Source organism: Metarhizium album, assembly GCF_000804445.1.
Source record: "Metarhizium album ARSEF 1941 chromosome Unknown scaffold_24, whole genome shotgun sequence".
NCBI classification, from domain to species: Eukaryota; Fungi; Ascomycota; class Sordariomycetes; order Hypocreales; family Clavicipitaceae; genus Metarhizium; species Metarhizium album.
Window position 1 is genome coordinate 285,015 of NW_024467598.1, and position 15,813 is coordinate 300,827.

The following is a 15,813-nucleotide window of genomic DNA, read 5'->3' on the forward strand; positions in this document are numbered from 1 at the left end:
GACGACGAACCATCCATTGCCTGGCCTCAACGACGCCGCAGCTTCAATTCATGTGACGTGCTCAGACGCTACCATGTGCCCGTCCGCGCATCAAATAATCATGCCATACGCCTATTGGCAGTTCCTCACGCGTCAACATGCTTCGTTATCAATCTCGTCATAATCACCATCGCAGGCCATCCATCATAAAGCTCGTACATACATATATACACATACACATACCCAGTGCTCAAATCCAAAATCCCAGCCAAGCGGCCGCTCCCTGAAGTTGCTGCAAACGCCGTGCATGCCATGAAATAAACCAAACACGAACCAAATCTCCCTAAATCTGCTCCAAATCCTCTTCTGGAATGGCAGAAACAAATGCAAAGTTGAGCCAACGAAGCCAGGTTTTGTTCGTCTCCTTGTTCTTGTGCTTCTTCTTTCTCTTCTTCTTGTTCTTCTTCTTATCCACGCCTATGTCCCCAACGCCGTCCTCCTCTTCTGTAATGCCATTGTTTTTTTTGCTGCGCTGGCTCATGCGGTATGCCAGGTGCAGATAACTTCGGACGGTCAAGTCTTTGAGTCTGAACCGTTTTTCATCAAATGTGCTATATTCGACCTCGAATTGGAATTTGCGTGGTTGGGCTGGCTTGCGTGTCGGTTTCTTGTCACCGTGGTTGCCATCACGCCATTTTGATCCTTCAACCTCGTCCAGACCAGTCTCATCGTTGTTGATGTGAGTGAGGTTGGCATAATATTGAGTGTACCCTGTCAAGGTAAACTGTTGTGGGTAGTAGGCTGGCCCAGGTAGCGCTGCTTTGGGAGGGTCGTCTGGGATGATCAAGTTCGGATCCTTGGGCTTTTGCTTCCCCTTCCCTCTCTTTCCAATGCCAACAGATCGCAGCTCCAAATTTTCAGTCGACTGTGCGTTCTCAATTGCACGCTTGTCCTCCCAAACAGCTACATTTTCCAGCCCAGTCACATTGTATTCGAATACTCGTATGGTTGGAAAGTAGTTGGGTACCACACTGGGACTGATGAAAGAAAGTTGATATCGTTCGGCATACTTTCCTCCAATCTTCTTGAAACCCTCCTTTTTCTTCCTGTGCTTTTTCTTCTTTCTCTTTTCGGTGTCAACCTCGGAAAGGCTCTCTTCCTCATCAAATACCTTAGTAGCCGAACCAGGAATATCTCCCCAAATGTCCCGTAGCTCTTGGAGATAGCCGTCTTTCCCTAGGACTGAAAAATCAGACTCGTCGATTGAATCTCGCTTGACACTGCGTGCCGTCGAAGCCGTGTCCGTTGCCACATTCAAGTCGATATTCTTTGTGTCGCTTAGAAGGAAATGATCAATATTCATATGGCCAAATAGCGAGGCGACCACCACGTCGCGGTACTTTTGAAGCCATAGGGTATATCGCTGCCAGCAACTTTCGTCCCAATTCTGCTTGCTGTTGGTTCTCGCGGGTGGAACGTGGCCCATGAGTATGGCCTTGGCGCCAGTCCGTCGCACAAGATCCAATTGCACGCGCAGCCATTCCATGTGCTTGTACCCGGGCTCGGACGGTAGTGCGCAACCATCCACAGCAGCATTACGGTCAAAAAAGTACATTGTGTTGAGACTGAAGACGGTAAGCTTCCCGGGGATGACGTCAACATGAAACCAGCCGCCGAATTGGAATGAATGACGCTGCTCCTCCGGGATGAATCGATTCCAAATCTCCCCGTAGGCTGCGAACCATTGATTGGGGCCGGGATACATGATGTTGTGGGGGAGGAAGTCATTATTTCCAAACGTTGGTATTATGGGAACGTCGAGTTTCCCCTTGGACGAGCTGAAAGTCTTTATGATTTTATCAGTAACGAGCTTGTTGCTATCGAGAACAGCCTTGTTTGTCCGAGGATGCGCCTCATCGCTGTCGTGTCGCGCCGAGTCGCCCGTCCATATTACAAAGTCAATGTCGTTCTTGATATTCTCCTGTATCCATTGTAAGGTAGCGTCTACAAGGGAGAATGGCGAGTCGCAATCTGTCTTTTCTGCTCCATAGGTTCCTGCCATGCCACGGCCCCGATGGCACGCGATACCATCTTCGGTAGATGTGTGAGGCTTGTAGAACTCATCAGGGTGCAAATCTGAATGTCTTGTGAGTAAATGCTGGTGGCCAAGAAAGGCAATATTGGCCCTCAGGGGGTGGAGCGGGAACAAACCTGTTATATGCAGGAACCGACCGTGCAGCTTGCGCGATTGCAACTTTTCATGCGGAAACACCTTTTGGGACGAGTCGTCCAAAATCGGCGACGAAATGACGCCATAGCCCAGTGCCAGAAATGTCTGAACCTGCAGCCAAAAGGCTGGACGAGGCATTCTAGGCGCCGAGACACGGCTGTGCTTTCAGAATTTGACAAGAAAAAAAAGAAGAGGAAAACTCTGCCCACCACCACGGGCGTTCGCAGATCTAAGGGTCTGGCACGACGCACAAGCACGTATGGAAGCTGGTGAAGAAGAATGCCAGCGACCAGCTTTATAACATTCATTGACTGTCGCGCAAAGGTGCGAAACAGGTAGGAATACTCCGTGGGTGCGAGCTAGCGTGTCAAGATTGTGCGGTGAGGTCATGCATGCGTATGACCTGGGAATCCATGAGTCGCGGCGAACCCTCCAAAGCGAGCGCCTGATCTTCTGGTTCGGCTAAGGCCCAAGAGATGGGTTGTTGCGTCGGTGATGGGCAAGGATATTCACCTACTCGGGCGAATTGGCCTTATGACTTGCACGGGTCTTTTCAGGGCGACGTAACAAGGTCGGTATGCGCGGCCCAGCTGTGTGTGGTTGCACGAAGAAAGAAATGAAGCCGAGGGGCACGATGGAGTGACGATGTTCAAGACAGGATACGGAGAGGAGACGTCAACGTTTATTCACGCAGAGGATCTGAGGCAAGTGCAGCCGGATGCCACTTGCCTCCCATGCCCCAGACAGAGAGAGACAGAGAGAGACGACTGACTTGTTCCTTATTACAGAGTACACAGAGCATAGCACACACTTACGTACCTACTCAAGTACCTAGGTTCTAAGGTCAGTACTAAGTAAGTACCTAGGTACTTGAGAAGTAGTTTAGTAGTTCCCGCTCAAGCCCATCTTCCTCTGCAAGACCGATTGGCATCCCGTCAAAGACTCCGTCAAAATTCTCCAAAAATCATGGCAGTGTCCCTTTTCCATCCTTCATCACCGGCCACGTGCCGATCGCAGATGAACCAATCTTCAGGCATCACCGCCAGCACGTGCTGTCATGGCACGGCCTCGAGTCGTGCGAACCTGCGCACTCCGACGCCACTGCGCCAGGGCGAATAGGGACGCATGGCCGGGCACACCTCGACTGTGGCTCTCTCACTCTCCCGTCGACATTTCCACTTCCTCACCAGACACATGGCACGAGCCCCGGATTACAAGGCATTTCAACACCTTGATGGGTCGACGCCGGAATGGCGCGGTCAATCAACGACTGCGTGGTGGTGTGTTGCTGCTCGTCTGACCACGCACCTTGAGTCAAGTGGCGGCAGATGACAACGCCATCATTCGACGTCGCCCAGCTTCTACCAGGTGTCGCGGCGTCTACTTTGCGCTATCGGCGAGGGTCCTAGTAAGACAACCGAAGCCCGGATGAATACTTTCGTCTCCCTCGCTGACAACGCTTACTTCCGTTGCGAGACGTGAACCGGCATTCCGGCCATCCTGTTTCACAGCCCGAAGTCCCGTGGGTGGCCATCTGCTCCCTACCAATACTCACGTGGGTGTTTCAAAGAATATGCGTAGGTTTCTTGCATCATTCTTCCAAACCCGAACTTGTTTGATAAGAGTGTCAAGTCCGCAGATCCCAGTGTGAAATGTACTCATTGCAACTTTAAGCCTAAGAATTAATGCATGCTCAACCGGCAAGGAAATCTTTGTAACTACCTGATTCGCCCATATGTTGTGTCCATTGCTAGAGCCAACAAGCCAAGAGGACACGATTATAACTTGGATATCAGGAATGTCAGGCCAAGAACCTCTATTGCTGCATCTTTTTTAAACCTGATAGCCACTCTGACAGCCATAGATTGATCCACGTCGAGCGGTGGCGGCTCTCCTTTTGTCTTCTCTGCTGGACCGGGATATCTTCACTCCAGCAGGGTTGCTGTCCGATCCGCCTCATCAAGTAACCATCAGCAAGTTGCGGATGCCTGGCACACGAGCTTACGAGCAACCACTTCTTTGGCCTGGGTCAGACTTTTGACATCTCTCATGGAGTCGCCATCGTCAGGCCGCTCCAGCAATGACGGAATGACTCTCTTGAGCCCCTATTTGCTTAATGCATTTTGAGTTTAGGTTTTCAGAGGAAGAAAATAAGACTGGAATCGAATCCGTCCGTCCTGAGAGAACGAGCTACGAAACTGGAATGCTAGGCTCGATAAGTCACAGGTCTGGGGCGAAAAGCGTACGCCACAAGTGTCAGAAGACGCGTGGCGACTATATCTCCTCAGACGATAAGTGGTGATCGGAGATTCTAGGTGTTCTGTTGAACTACCGTCAGGACAAGGAGGCCATGGACTAGCGCGAGATTTGCCCCATGTTTCCTCTGTGCAAGGCACGCTCCTCTCAGTATGGTTAGCAGTTGGGGGTGAAACGTACTGCCTCATCTTCCGGACAACCGATGGGTGCGTACAGTCTCGACCGATGTCCGACGACATGTTAGAAGTCAGGCAAGCATTCCAGGACGGCGGAATCTTACCTAAGGTTGGGGGCTGTAAAAACATGATATTACCCCGAAAGCAGGTCCTGCCAAGTGTTGTATGATCAGTTCCTGCGTACATCATCTGATATTCGTCGTCATCATGAAAGCCCTTGCCATTGTCATATCTATTCTCGCGGGAGTCGGATTGGCAGGCCGATTTCCAGCTTGTAGACGGGTGAGCTTCCAATACTCATTGAGCAACAATACTGTCTGACAACTCAACTAGCCATCCAGCGAGTGTGTCATTGCGTGCCCGCAGAACCGGTGTCCCGCCGGTTCTGCTTGCTGTGAAACAACCTGTGGAGGTCGCATCTGTGTAAGTCCACACAGATGATAAATGAACAGTATACTGATATTAGTTGATTTGCAGGAGCCCGTAGGTACTTAGTAAAAGGCGTGGTCTGAAATGGCAGACTGATTGTGGGCGGTCCCTCTAGGAACTTCCTGACTGAAACTTGCCTCCGAGACTGGTAATGGCAGAAATCTGTTAAGGAAAAGCCGGGGCTGCACAAGAAAGCTTTGGTTGTTGTATGAAGTTCTCTATATACAGAGTTTAAGCTCGGCCAGCCAAAAGCGGGCAAGTTCTGAATATAAACACCAGACCATGTCGAAGTAATTCAAGAGCATATATGACGTCTGTGTCCCTTATACGCTGATTTTCGAAAATCTGTAAGACGACGATGCATCGAGCCGGGCCATTGTTTGTACGAACTGCCGTGGATATTGAAGGAAGTGGCAGACGGGAAGCCCTGCGAGGCTTCTCGAGGCCAAGCTCACCAGAGGACTGCCCTTCCAGATACTGCAGACATGGTCAATGACTAGGGGGTTCCGCTGCTGAAGATTGAAGAAGCCGGTCAACCGACGCCGACATGACGCTCGTACGAACGTGCGACGAATGGAACACAGAAGAACGAGACCAATTGCATGATGGCGATGAAAGATGACTCAGTAAGAGCCGAGTCTTATTGGAAAAGAAAACCTCTTAGCGAGGCAGGTTGCTAATGGTCGACGTCGAAGCTGCTGCAATGTCGCCACGATTACCATGGGAAGCCGTCACGGTATTTGCGTACGGCGACCCTCAAACGAGCGGCTGTATTGGTCTAGCAACGATTGATTCCTCGATCTGTGGCGATTCTACTCAGGAAGAAGGCCTGGCGCCGTTGGAAATTGACGCCGTGAGGATTCTGTTGCGATGGAGGAAGGAGTAGAAAAATTGGACGCGGTTTTCAAACATTGCCGCTGGAAGAGGCTGGGGCCCAACTCCACTTTTGTTATGGGCCAAAACTGAGTGTTAGGGTTAGGGTCTAACGACATTCCAACATTCTCCTCGGCCACCTCGATCGAGACGAATCCGCACAGTAGCCTTCCTCTTCGATGAAGACAAAGCCACCCCCCACCGCCTCATCACTCTGAAGACATACGGATGGCTGCTGCGGACGGGCGGGAACGTCTCAAGCAAAGAGGACACGGTCGCCATCATACGACTGCATCGCTTGCTGCTTCAGTCTGCTTCTGTCTGCTTTCGGCACTCGGCAGCTCACCACCACCACCCTGACAATGGGGCTGTAGCCCACCTTCAACGACGTTCAATGGCCGCTTCATCATATACAGCGTGGAATCGTGGCACCAGGGGTCTTTGACTTTGGGGGCAGTGCCACAAGACGTCAAAGCCGCAACGGGCCACGCCACTGGCCTCCATCGTATGACACTGACGCCATTCCTACAATATCAGCAGCATACCTTGGGAACCGCAGACGATGAGGAGGATGCTTCGATTTTCTGTCACGACTGGGGCCGTTTCCTTGCAAGGGTCCTTCATAAGTTGCACAGGCTGTTCCAAGTGACCGTCACGACAACAAGAACGACCCACGAAGAGACTCCCCCAGACGACCATCCGTGGTGCGGATCAACACATGCTAAGAGGCGACGTTGCAACCTGCCAACCTGGACGAATCCTTGGCCATGAGGGCATTGTGGTAGTGTCCTCGACAGGGTCTTCCGTTTCTCGCTCCACGCCAGGAGACCGTGTGCTCATCTCATGCATCTCAAGCTGTGAATACTGCCGCAGGGGTATGCATAGCCCATTGCACGTCGGGCGGCTGGATCCTGGGCAACTCTATCGCAGTATGCCCGGATTTCGCACGCGGACGCTAGTCTTGGCAAGATTGCCCAAGGAGCGGACGATGCAGCCGGGGTGATGCTCAGTGACGTCTTCCCCACGGGCCTTGAATGTGGTGTGCAGAACGGCAGAGTCCAGCCCGGTTCGACCGTTCTTGGCGGCGTGATGACGGCACAGAATCCAGATGTACTCGCCAGCCAAGATCATTGTCCTGATGTAGATGCCAGGAGACTGGAGACGGCAAAAGAACTCGGTCGACCGGCGTCGCGAACAACAAGGCTGGTCGAAACACGGTATCAACGCCTGTGCTACTGAACACGGTAGGGTCGGGCAAGCTAAGAGCTGCGCGGCTAGTTACACATCGTGGGTTTCTCCTCCAGTCTGTGTCGGAACCAGCGCAATCGTGCGCCGGGCTAACTCTTACATAGGGTTCAAGTTTGATCAGATAGACGAGGCATACAAGAAACTCAGCCAGGCAGGCCAGACTGGGGATCTGAGAGTATTAATCGATATGGAGTGACTTCCAATGGGCGACATCTTCTCCCATATGCGGACAGGAATGGCCTCGGCGAAATTTGCTAAGCTGGATTAAGGAAACATTCAGACTACAACACTACCTGAATACATTTTCATTCGCGTACTCCGTACAGCAGATTGAAACTTGATCCGAAACCAGCCACGTGCATGTCTCAAGCACATCGTCTTTCACCCCCCTCAGCGACGGATTCAGCCCGAGGACGATGCTCATGTCGGACGCGAGTCAGCATAGTATAGTCAATAATTGGTCTCTGAGCAGTCTTCCACCACGCCAACCACCTCACCCTCTTGAAGAAATCATGTTATGCCGATGCAGACTTCTTCCGACCGTGCCTCTTAATGTCGTGCCTATGCTGAGGCGGCGTGTTCACCGCGATGAGGTAGTTCTGCCCCGTCTCCGAGACGGCATGAACGGCGACGTTGTCGCCAAACGGCCACGCTTCGACAAACTCGGTGTCTCCACGACAGTCGTACTCAGCAAACTCGTCCGGGGCGAGACACTTGTGTGCGGCTGTCCAGGCATCCGCACGATGAACATAGACGCCTTGAATCTCTGTCGTCTGCAGGCTACCGCTACGGTCGACATTGTAGTCAATAATGGTCTGGACGACGTAGTGCAAAAATTTTGCACCCTCGGGAAGGCGCATCTCCCCGTCTTGGGTGTTTGCGTGGAGAGACTCGTTGTTGGGCGTGGTGTCGATGCTCACGCGAAACTCTTGGCCGTCAAAGGAGCGGGCAAAGACGAGAACGCCGTCACCGTGGATCCACGTCTTGCCGGGCGTCTCTTGTTCCAGGTGCTTCACATGGTACTTTTGGAAGTCGTCGGGCTTGAAGTTGACCGACTCCAGAGACTGGACGGCAAAGGCCTTTGCCGCCTCCAAGGTGCCGTGCGTTCCAAGCACAAATGTGGTACGGCTGGCTCCGGATGCGTCGTGACTATAGTCAATGACCGTGAGGATTGTGTGAAATAGAAGTTCCGGGACTTGATAAGATGCCGACTTGGTGGTGGGATCCATTGTCAAAGTCTGTGAACAAGCTGTGAAACTGTTGGCGGCAGGCTTGCCTCGCCTTCCCGTGTGGAAGCCCTGTCCTTTTAAATATTGAAGGGGTGCACAACTACCGTACGACAGTGGCGCAATGCATCATGTCACCTCCGAGTCGATGGCATGGTCTCGACGCGGCTGGCAGCATGATATCACGGTGGCGGTGGCCACGCCACATCACTCCTCCGCACCCAGAGCTTGATGCTGCAGCTCAAAAGTCAAAAGGATGACTGTGGTGTAGTTCAAATCCATGTGGGAGAAGTCGGAGGCTGTCTCGGAGAATCGGGTAGTGGTTGGTGTTGGTTTGTCGACTCTTGGGCCGTATTGCCGGCAAGGTGAGGTGACGTAAAAGTTTGGGGCCTGGTGGCCGTCACCACGGGTACATTTTCCATCTTGCGTCGAATAATTAATCACCTGAGACTAGGCCACCGGTTTCATAGCGATGTTGATGATTGTAGCCCAAACATTTCATGGCCGTGGACGGCTTCAAGCTCTCGAGTCTCGATCATCCGTGACAATCGACAACGCCGCCTCGTGTACCAGAGCCACGTTTGCCCTCATTATTTCCAGGAGGCGTTCGATCCCTCCCGTGTCTATTCTGTCGTACCGACGTGATGGAAACGAGCCAGCGAGTCCACCCTCCAAGACCAATCGCCGTCAACGAAAGCTGCCTGGCAAACAAGCAGGCGCCCAGGATTCGTCGACCTTGACGGGTCTGTGTCGCACGCAACAGCCAAGGCATGGGTTCAAAGAAGCGTCCAGCTCCAACTCTGTCGAAACGATGGCCGCATCCGCAACCTCGCACAGCCCGCGAGGCCGTCGCCGTCTCCGTCTCCGACGCACCCGCACACTCGAGGCCTCGACATTCCCTTCCGAGACGCGACAATGGCCCAAACACCAGACGCAGCCGCGGTCCATCCTGCGATCGCGAGAGACGACCACCACAGTCTCATGGAGTACGCCGTGAAGCAGGCCCTGCTCTGCCCGCCGGCCCGGACCAAGTTCCGCGTCGGTGCCGTCCTCGTTGACGCCCACACGAGCCGAATCATCTCGACAGGCTACTCCACGGAGCTTCCTGGCCCGATCGGCGACGGGGGCAGTACGCACGCCGAACAGTGCTGCTTCATCAAGGTCGCCCTGGCACACGAGCTGCCGGCCGCCCATGCCGAGCGTCACATCCGCCACGTCCTGCCCGCAAGAACGGTGCTCTACACGACCATGGAGCCCTGCAGCAGCAGACGCGGCGGAAGCACCGCGTGCGTCGAGCGAATCCTGAACCTCAGGGACGTCATACGTGCCGTGTATGTGGGCATTCGCCAGCCGGGGCCGTCTTGTCACTGCGACGACGGGATGAGGCGCTTGCAAGAGGCCGGCATCGAGGTCCGCATAACAGAGGACATGAAGGAGTATATTTTGAATGCTTCCCTGGCCGGACGTTGAGCAGACAAGGGGTTTCTCGTTTCTCGTTTCTGGATTCTCACGGTGCCGTGCCCCCCCGACCAAACCACGTCTCGAGGGCTTCCGAGGACTACGCTTCGTTGGCGTGGCTCTTGTGCGCGGAACCCCGGATGCCTCTGGGCTCCGGCGCTCTCGGCCGCCTCCACGACCGGCGTCCTTGCGCTCCATCCGAAGCTGCGGAAGAGCGAGCGCCCGAATGGGCACAGGGAACTCGTGTCATGGCCGTGGTGTCGTGGTTGAAACGAGATGCGCTCTCCTTTCCCCCTTGCAACGCTGGACTTGGTGCGGGCATGATGAGCCCGTCTGTGGAAATGCAAGAGAAGACGAGGGGCCTCCGCGAGGGCAGAGAGCACAGGACGACAGGGAAGACCGCAACATGGGAAGATGGGAGGAGAAGCACGCGAAAGATGCCACTTGCGCGACTCACCACCGAAGTCGGCCCTCGGCCACACACACCTCGGCTTCTACGCATGTAGCAGACCGTTTTCATTGCCTTTACCGCACCGACAACGTCTTTGGTACAATACAATCAGGGAGCTCCTCGAAGGTCCCTCGAGCAGGGACATGCGTACAATGTCGCACTGCAACGCGTCGGAATTGGCGCCGTGACAGTTGGACGCGCCAGAGTCCCAAGCGCCAACACACTCGGGACGCGAGACCGCATGGCAATAATACACAAACCCCATCGCTGTGATCCATCGGAGCCAAGTGCTTGGGAAGATCAACTCCATTCCAAAAGTATCGCTCGGCCATGCACGCTTCATTGTCAGCCACGTACACCTCGCGTCACCACCACAGGTGCTCATCAACCGGTCCGCTGACGGGGCCAAACGCCGAGCCTGCTGCTCCAACCTCTTCCCACCTTCCGTGAACAGATGACACGATGGGCTAGCGGTAAAAGTGACGGGGAAAAGATTCGGCTTCGGAACCATGATTCACAGGGCACAGAGGGCCATTCATCCCATTACACCGGACACGGCCCTTCCGGGGTTGCAATTTTTGCAGGAGGGCGTGGCAGCCAAGGCGATGGAGGATGCTGGGTTCGAAAGAGCCAAGATGACCATGTTGGAGAGGGAGTTGGCGGCGGAGGGAGGCGCCTTGGCCGGATTTTGGACGGATGGCAACGTAGGGGCTGGAGCGACGAGGATCGCGAGAAGTGGGAGGGGCCAGTGAATGAAGCGTCGAGGGAGGAGATTGATGCTTTTGGCGACATGAGGTTTGAGGCGTGGGTAACGTTGGCGAGGAAAGTAGTCAGTCGATGGATAGCAGCAGCCAGAGGTGGACGGCATATCTAGGTGGTGTAGCAAGGTATGGATACCATTGTCGATCCGACTTCTTGAGATCAACACATATGTCAAGATTGGGACCAGATAATACTCCCTTCCTTGACTGCATTACGCCCGCGACGCTGCAAGACACTTCTTCTGTATTCAAAGAAACACGTCTCGTTCTACTCGGCCTTGTGGTAGCGTGTGGGCACAAAGGGCATCTTGGTGACGATGCCCTTTCGCTTGCGTCCACGGACCACAACGTCCAGCTCAGTGCCTGCCTTGTGCAGACCATCCTTGACGTAGCCCATGGCAATATTCTGACCCAAAGTAGGGCTAGGAACGCCGCTGGTGATGTTGCCAACAGTCTCGCCGCCTCTCTGAACCTCGGCGCCGTCACGAGCGGGGGCGCCTTGGACGACGAAACCGACACGTCGACGCTCAACGCCGGCACCACCCTTGCTCTTGGGGGTCAATTGAGGGATGATCACCTCGGCGCCGTGGAAGCCGCCAGTGGCGCGGCGGTCCTTGGGAATGACCCAGGCGAGACCGGCCTCGACGGGGGTTGTGGTGTCATCGAGGTCGTTGCCATACAGACACATGCCCGCCTCCAGACGGAGGGAGTCGCGAGCACCCAGGCCAGCGAGCTGCAGGCGCTCAGGTCCAGCCATCCTGAGCAGAGACTCGACGGCAGGGCCCGTCGTCTCCAGGACGGGATACAGCTTACCGTTGAAGGAGATTTCGAACCCATCCTCGCCGGTGTAGCCCCCGCGGCTAATCAAGACGGGATGCGTCTTGCTGCCATCGGCCAGCTTGAGGTCGGCATAAATCGCGTTGCCAAAATACAGCTTATCCAGATTGACCTTGCTTGCCAGGGCTTCTTGGAGAATCTCGGCGGCCTGCGGACCCTGGAGAGCAACGAGGCCGGAGCCGTCCAGCCTGGTCCACTCAACACCGGCACCAAACTTGCCCAGCTCCTCGTCCAGGTACTTGCAGTCCTTTTCGAGGCATGCGCCATTAGTTACCACGTAGAACTCGTCCTCGCCTATCCGCGTGACGACAGAGTCGTCGACGATGCCACCGGTCCCGGGCCACAGGAACGTGGTCAGCTTGCTTTGCATCATACCCTGGTTGCTCCATCCAGAGGGCGTCAACTTCTCAAGAAAAGCGGCAGCATTGGGGCCCTTGAATACGTGCTGGACCATGTGGCTGACGTCAAAGAGCGACGCATGGCTGCGAGTAAAGTGGTGAGACTCGGCTAGCGAGGCGTTGGCGTACTGGACAGGCATGCTGTGGCCAGCAAAGGGCACCATCTTGCCTCCCTGGGCAATGTGCAGGTCGTACAAGGGCGTCTTCTTGAGACGTGTGTTGGCAGTGTCGGAGGCATATCGGACGTTGCCGCGCTGCTGCCTTGGCCTGAGCGCGGGTATCGTTGCCGCTCCGTGTGCCGTGTTGCTGAGTCGGCACCGGGTGAGGGAAGTCGGAATCCGGGGCGCAGCCCGTACGGCGTTTCCAAAGCCCTTCATTTTCGGTCAATCAGCGAGGGAGGGGGAGGGGGGAATGGATGGAAACAAGCAGAGATTGGAAGAGACATGTGCATCGCGACATCAATGCCGGCGGACAAGCCAATTTGATGACTGATGACTGATGAAATTCTCAATTGAGCAGGAGCTGAGCCGGAGTAGTGGGGCTCGGCTATCCACCGGCTCTCCGATATCGAAGCGCGCCGTTTTGTTTCTCCAGAGTCCAGACAGACAGTCCAATCTACTGCCGGCGTCGGCTTTACTATAGACTAGACTGCGAGTTGTTTCCATTACCTGATCTAAGCGACAAGCTGATGCCAATTCCGATTCACTGCCCCGTCTCCATGGCTGGACCAACCTCACAGCCAGCTATTAACGTTATCATACATCATACGAGGATGCCTTGCCCCAGTCAACTATGAGGCTCGTCGTCTTGCTGCAATAAACCACTTCATGTCTGCTGCGCATACAACACCGAAGATCTACAAACGCAGGCCATGCATGCCACCTGAATCAAACGAAACCTACTGGTGCTCAAAGCTGTACTTGAGCCAGCCGCCCAACGCCCGCAAACTCTCCCATCGCACGTTTTCATCGTCACTCTGCATCAGCTCCATGACCCTGGTCTTGAGGCCCACCCTTTCCAATTGATAGCGCTTCTCGGGGACTTCCTTGACCAGGCAGCCAATGTCATTACAGGCAATCGCTAGAACTTGCTTGTCGTTGTCCCACGGCTTCTGCATGATTTCGGCAAGTTTGCGGGCGATCTCGCCGTTCTCGAACTCGAGGATCCTTCTGGCGTTCTCAGCCCAGAATACTTGGCTTCGGTGAGGCGGCGACCAGCGGAGGTGACCCGAGTTTACCTCGGCAACGTATTCGTCAAAGGTTGTCTTGGTCTTGGTGTACTCGTCAAGCAACTCCTTGAGGCTCTGCAAATCTTCCAATAGATCACGGTCCGTCATGTGGCGACTGCCCAGGTTTTCCAACAGAGCCGGTAGTCGGGCGAGAACGGCAGTGGGGAGAAGCGAGGTTTGGTTCTTTTCGAGCAAGTTGTACAGCGTGGAGAGGATGAGCCTTGTCGTCTTTTCCTTTGGCGACAGCCGCAAAAGTTGAGTGTAAAGCAAAATGACGTCGTACTCGCTGTTTCCGTCAGTAAACCAAGACCCTCCGCAGCCCTCGCCATGATACTTGATACTTACTCGTTCAGGTCGTCGCCAATCTCATCAGCCTCAAAGCTCAGCTGCCAAATAACGAGCAAAACATGGTACAGCAACTGGAGGCCCACACCGCCACCCAGAGATCCCTCGAACCCAGCGTTGCGAACGCTGACGTTGCCGCTCCACAGATTGGCGGCAGAGTCTCCGCCGCTCCCAATTCCAGCAGCACTTTGCAGAATCTTGACAAGGGGTTGAACGGTCTCGCTTCTCTGGTTCCAAAACTTTTGGCGTGAGGGTCGGCCACAGAGCAGTGTCGAGTATTCCTGCACGGCTATGTCTTGCAGACCGGCATCAGCATTTTTGGCCAATCCAGACAGGTAGGTGAACACTACAGGCAAGGCCTGTTGGGTGGCTTTGGATTCGTCCCGTGACAGACACATCAGACTCGTCAAGGCATGAGATGCAAGGAGCGGAATGGGGTCGTCGGTGGTGTTTGAATGCAGCAACGGTAGGAAATGCCTGTATGGGTCGGTGTCCTTGAACAATGCTTTTGCTAGAGGCGGGACAGCTAGAGGCAGGGGCCAAATGTCAGTCGAGATGCCGGTTCTCCTCGAAAATGGGGGCGAAGATGATGGGATGGTAGAGGACTTGGCAGATGCATCCGGCCGGGAGGTGCCTCCACCTAGGTCAGAACTTGGAAGGAAGCATACCATCTATGAGATCTGCCAGAAGCACCAGAATGTACTGAATAACATTGGCATGTTTGCCTGCCGTCTCCAGCACACTTGGCTTGGCTGAGCTGCCAACAAAGAGCATTCTGTATCCATCGAGATCACCTTCAACAACCTCCTTTCTCTGCTCCAGCTTCTTTGCCTTGTCAACAGCACGAATCCTTGCGTATTGCTCTTCGGTAAGCGTACCCGCCCGAACGGCGCCGTCCCATGGAATTGGTCGTTGTCGAATGTTGCTTTGCAGGGAGGCCAGATAGGTGGGCGGATCGAGCGACATGATGGCGGCGCAGTTGGCGTCGGGGCGGTCGCAGAGGCGACGACTGCTACGGACCAAAGATGGGAGGGAAAGAATGAAATCGGAGGAAATATATCCAGCACTGTGAGCGGGCGGGCGCGCTGGCTATGGACCCGGATGGAGTGATGCTTGGGTCTCTTGATCAGATGAGGTCGTCGATATGATGCAGCCGACTAGCGCAGCGTCACACTGAAGCTTTGGTCTGGACTCTGACTCTGACTCTGGAGGTCTCCGATGCTCAGTCGTCGACGTGCCCCACCCGGCTACCAAGCTCCACGACAGGCAAGCGCAACGGCTCAGTTACCCGAGGATACGCCGCCGCCACCACCTCGAGCCCCAGCCACCAGAGTGACCAGCCAGAGAGGAATCTCGGGTACGGAGTAACTACGGAGCAGTGCTCCATTGATGGATTGCCCACCTCAAGCTAGGACCAAACAAACAGGCTTCCCCCGTCCGATCGAAATAGCATGCGCCCTCTCCAAGATCTGAATGCGAAGTTCATCAGAAGGCGATGGATAACAAAAATAGTAGTCGGACAATGGCGAGGAGGCCACGGGGCAGGTGTCACCCCTTGAAACCAGGTACCAGCAACATGCAGCCACGCACAGCACACGAACCGCCTCAGCATCGATACCCGATCCAGTGACCAAAGCTCTGCGGCCGCTCTCACCGCACTCTCGGCTCGGTTCATGAGGCGGCGTTGGGTGCTGATGAGCTGGCACAGCGGTCCATTGAGTCCAATGTCCCCGCCTAAATTCAGATTCAGGCGCGCGTACGTACTCGTGGGACACCAAGAGCTCGAGCTCGTATGGAGAACGGAGTAGGGAGTGTGTGTGGGTGTGGGTGGTTGGAACTTGGCCCCCTGGCCCGACATTGACAACCCCGGCAACCCTGGCAACCCTGGCAACCAGTTGCCCAAGCCGTCGGACAAAGC

At 54.8% G+C, this 15,813-nt stretch overlaps 5 protein-coding genes across 5 annotated transcripts; 1 reads left to right on the forward strand and 4 right to left on the reverse strand.

Annotated features, from left to right (window-relative positions):
* Positions 1 to 322: 322 nt before the first annotated feature.
* On the reverse strand, positions 323 to 2,347 carry MAM_06861 (Endopolyphosphatase; the record flags this gene model as incomplete). Its single annotated transcript, XM_040825659.1, has 1 exon — positions 323 to 2,347. The coding sequence occupies one exon, from the start codon at positions 2,345 to 2,347 to the stop codon at positions 323 to 325; it is 2,025 nt and encodes a 674-aa protein (XP_040676423.1).
* Positions 2,348 to 7,706: 5,359 nt separating this feature from the next.
* On the reverse strand, positions 7,707 to 8,420 carry MAM_06862 (uncharacterized protein; the record flags this gene model as incomplete). Its single annotated transcript, XM_040825660.1, has 1 exon — positions 7,707 to 8,420. One exon carries the CDS (start codon positions 8,418 to 8,420, stop codon positions 7,707 to 7,709), a length of 714 nt encoding a protein of 237 aa, XP_040676424.1.
* A 912-nt stretch (positions 8,421 to 9,332) lies between these two features.
* Positions 9,333 to 10,381, forward strand: MAM_06863 (DRAP deaminase; the record flags this gene model as incomplete). The annotated part of the gene is made up of 2 exons (XM_040825661.1): positions 9,333 to 9,853; positions 9,892 to 10,381. 2 exons carry the CDS (start codon positions 9,333 to 9,335, stop codon positions 10,379 to 10,381), a joined length of 1,011 nt encoding a protein of 336 aa, XP_040676425.1.
* Positions 10,382 to 11,355: 974 nt separating this feature from the next.
* MAM_06864 (glycine cleavage system T protein) lies at positions 11,356 to 12,699 on the reverse strand (the record flags this gene model as incomplete). Its single annotated transcript, XM_040825662.1, has 1 exon — positions 11,356 to 12,699. The coding sequence occupies one exon, from the start codon at positions 12,697 to 12,699 to the stop codon at positions 11,356 to 11,358; it is 1,344 nt and encodes a 447-aa protein (XP_040676426.1).
* Positions 12,700 to 13,220: 521 nt separating this feature from the next.
* On the reverse strand, positions 13,221 to 14,861 carry MAM_06865 (vacuolar ATP synthase subunit H; the record flags this gene model as incomplete). Its single annotated transcript, XM_040825663.1, has 3 exons — positions 13,221 to 13,836; positions 13,896 to 14,546; positions 14,599 to 14,861. 3 exons carry the CDS (start codon positions 14,859 to 14,861, stop codon positions 13,221 to 13,223), a joined length of 1,530 nt encoding a protein of 509 aa, XP_040676427.1.
* Between the last annotated feature and the right edge of the window lie 952 nt (positions 14,862 to 15,813).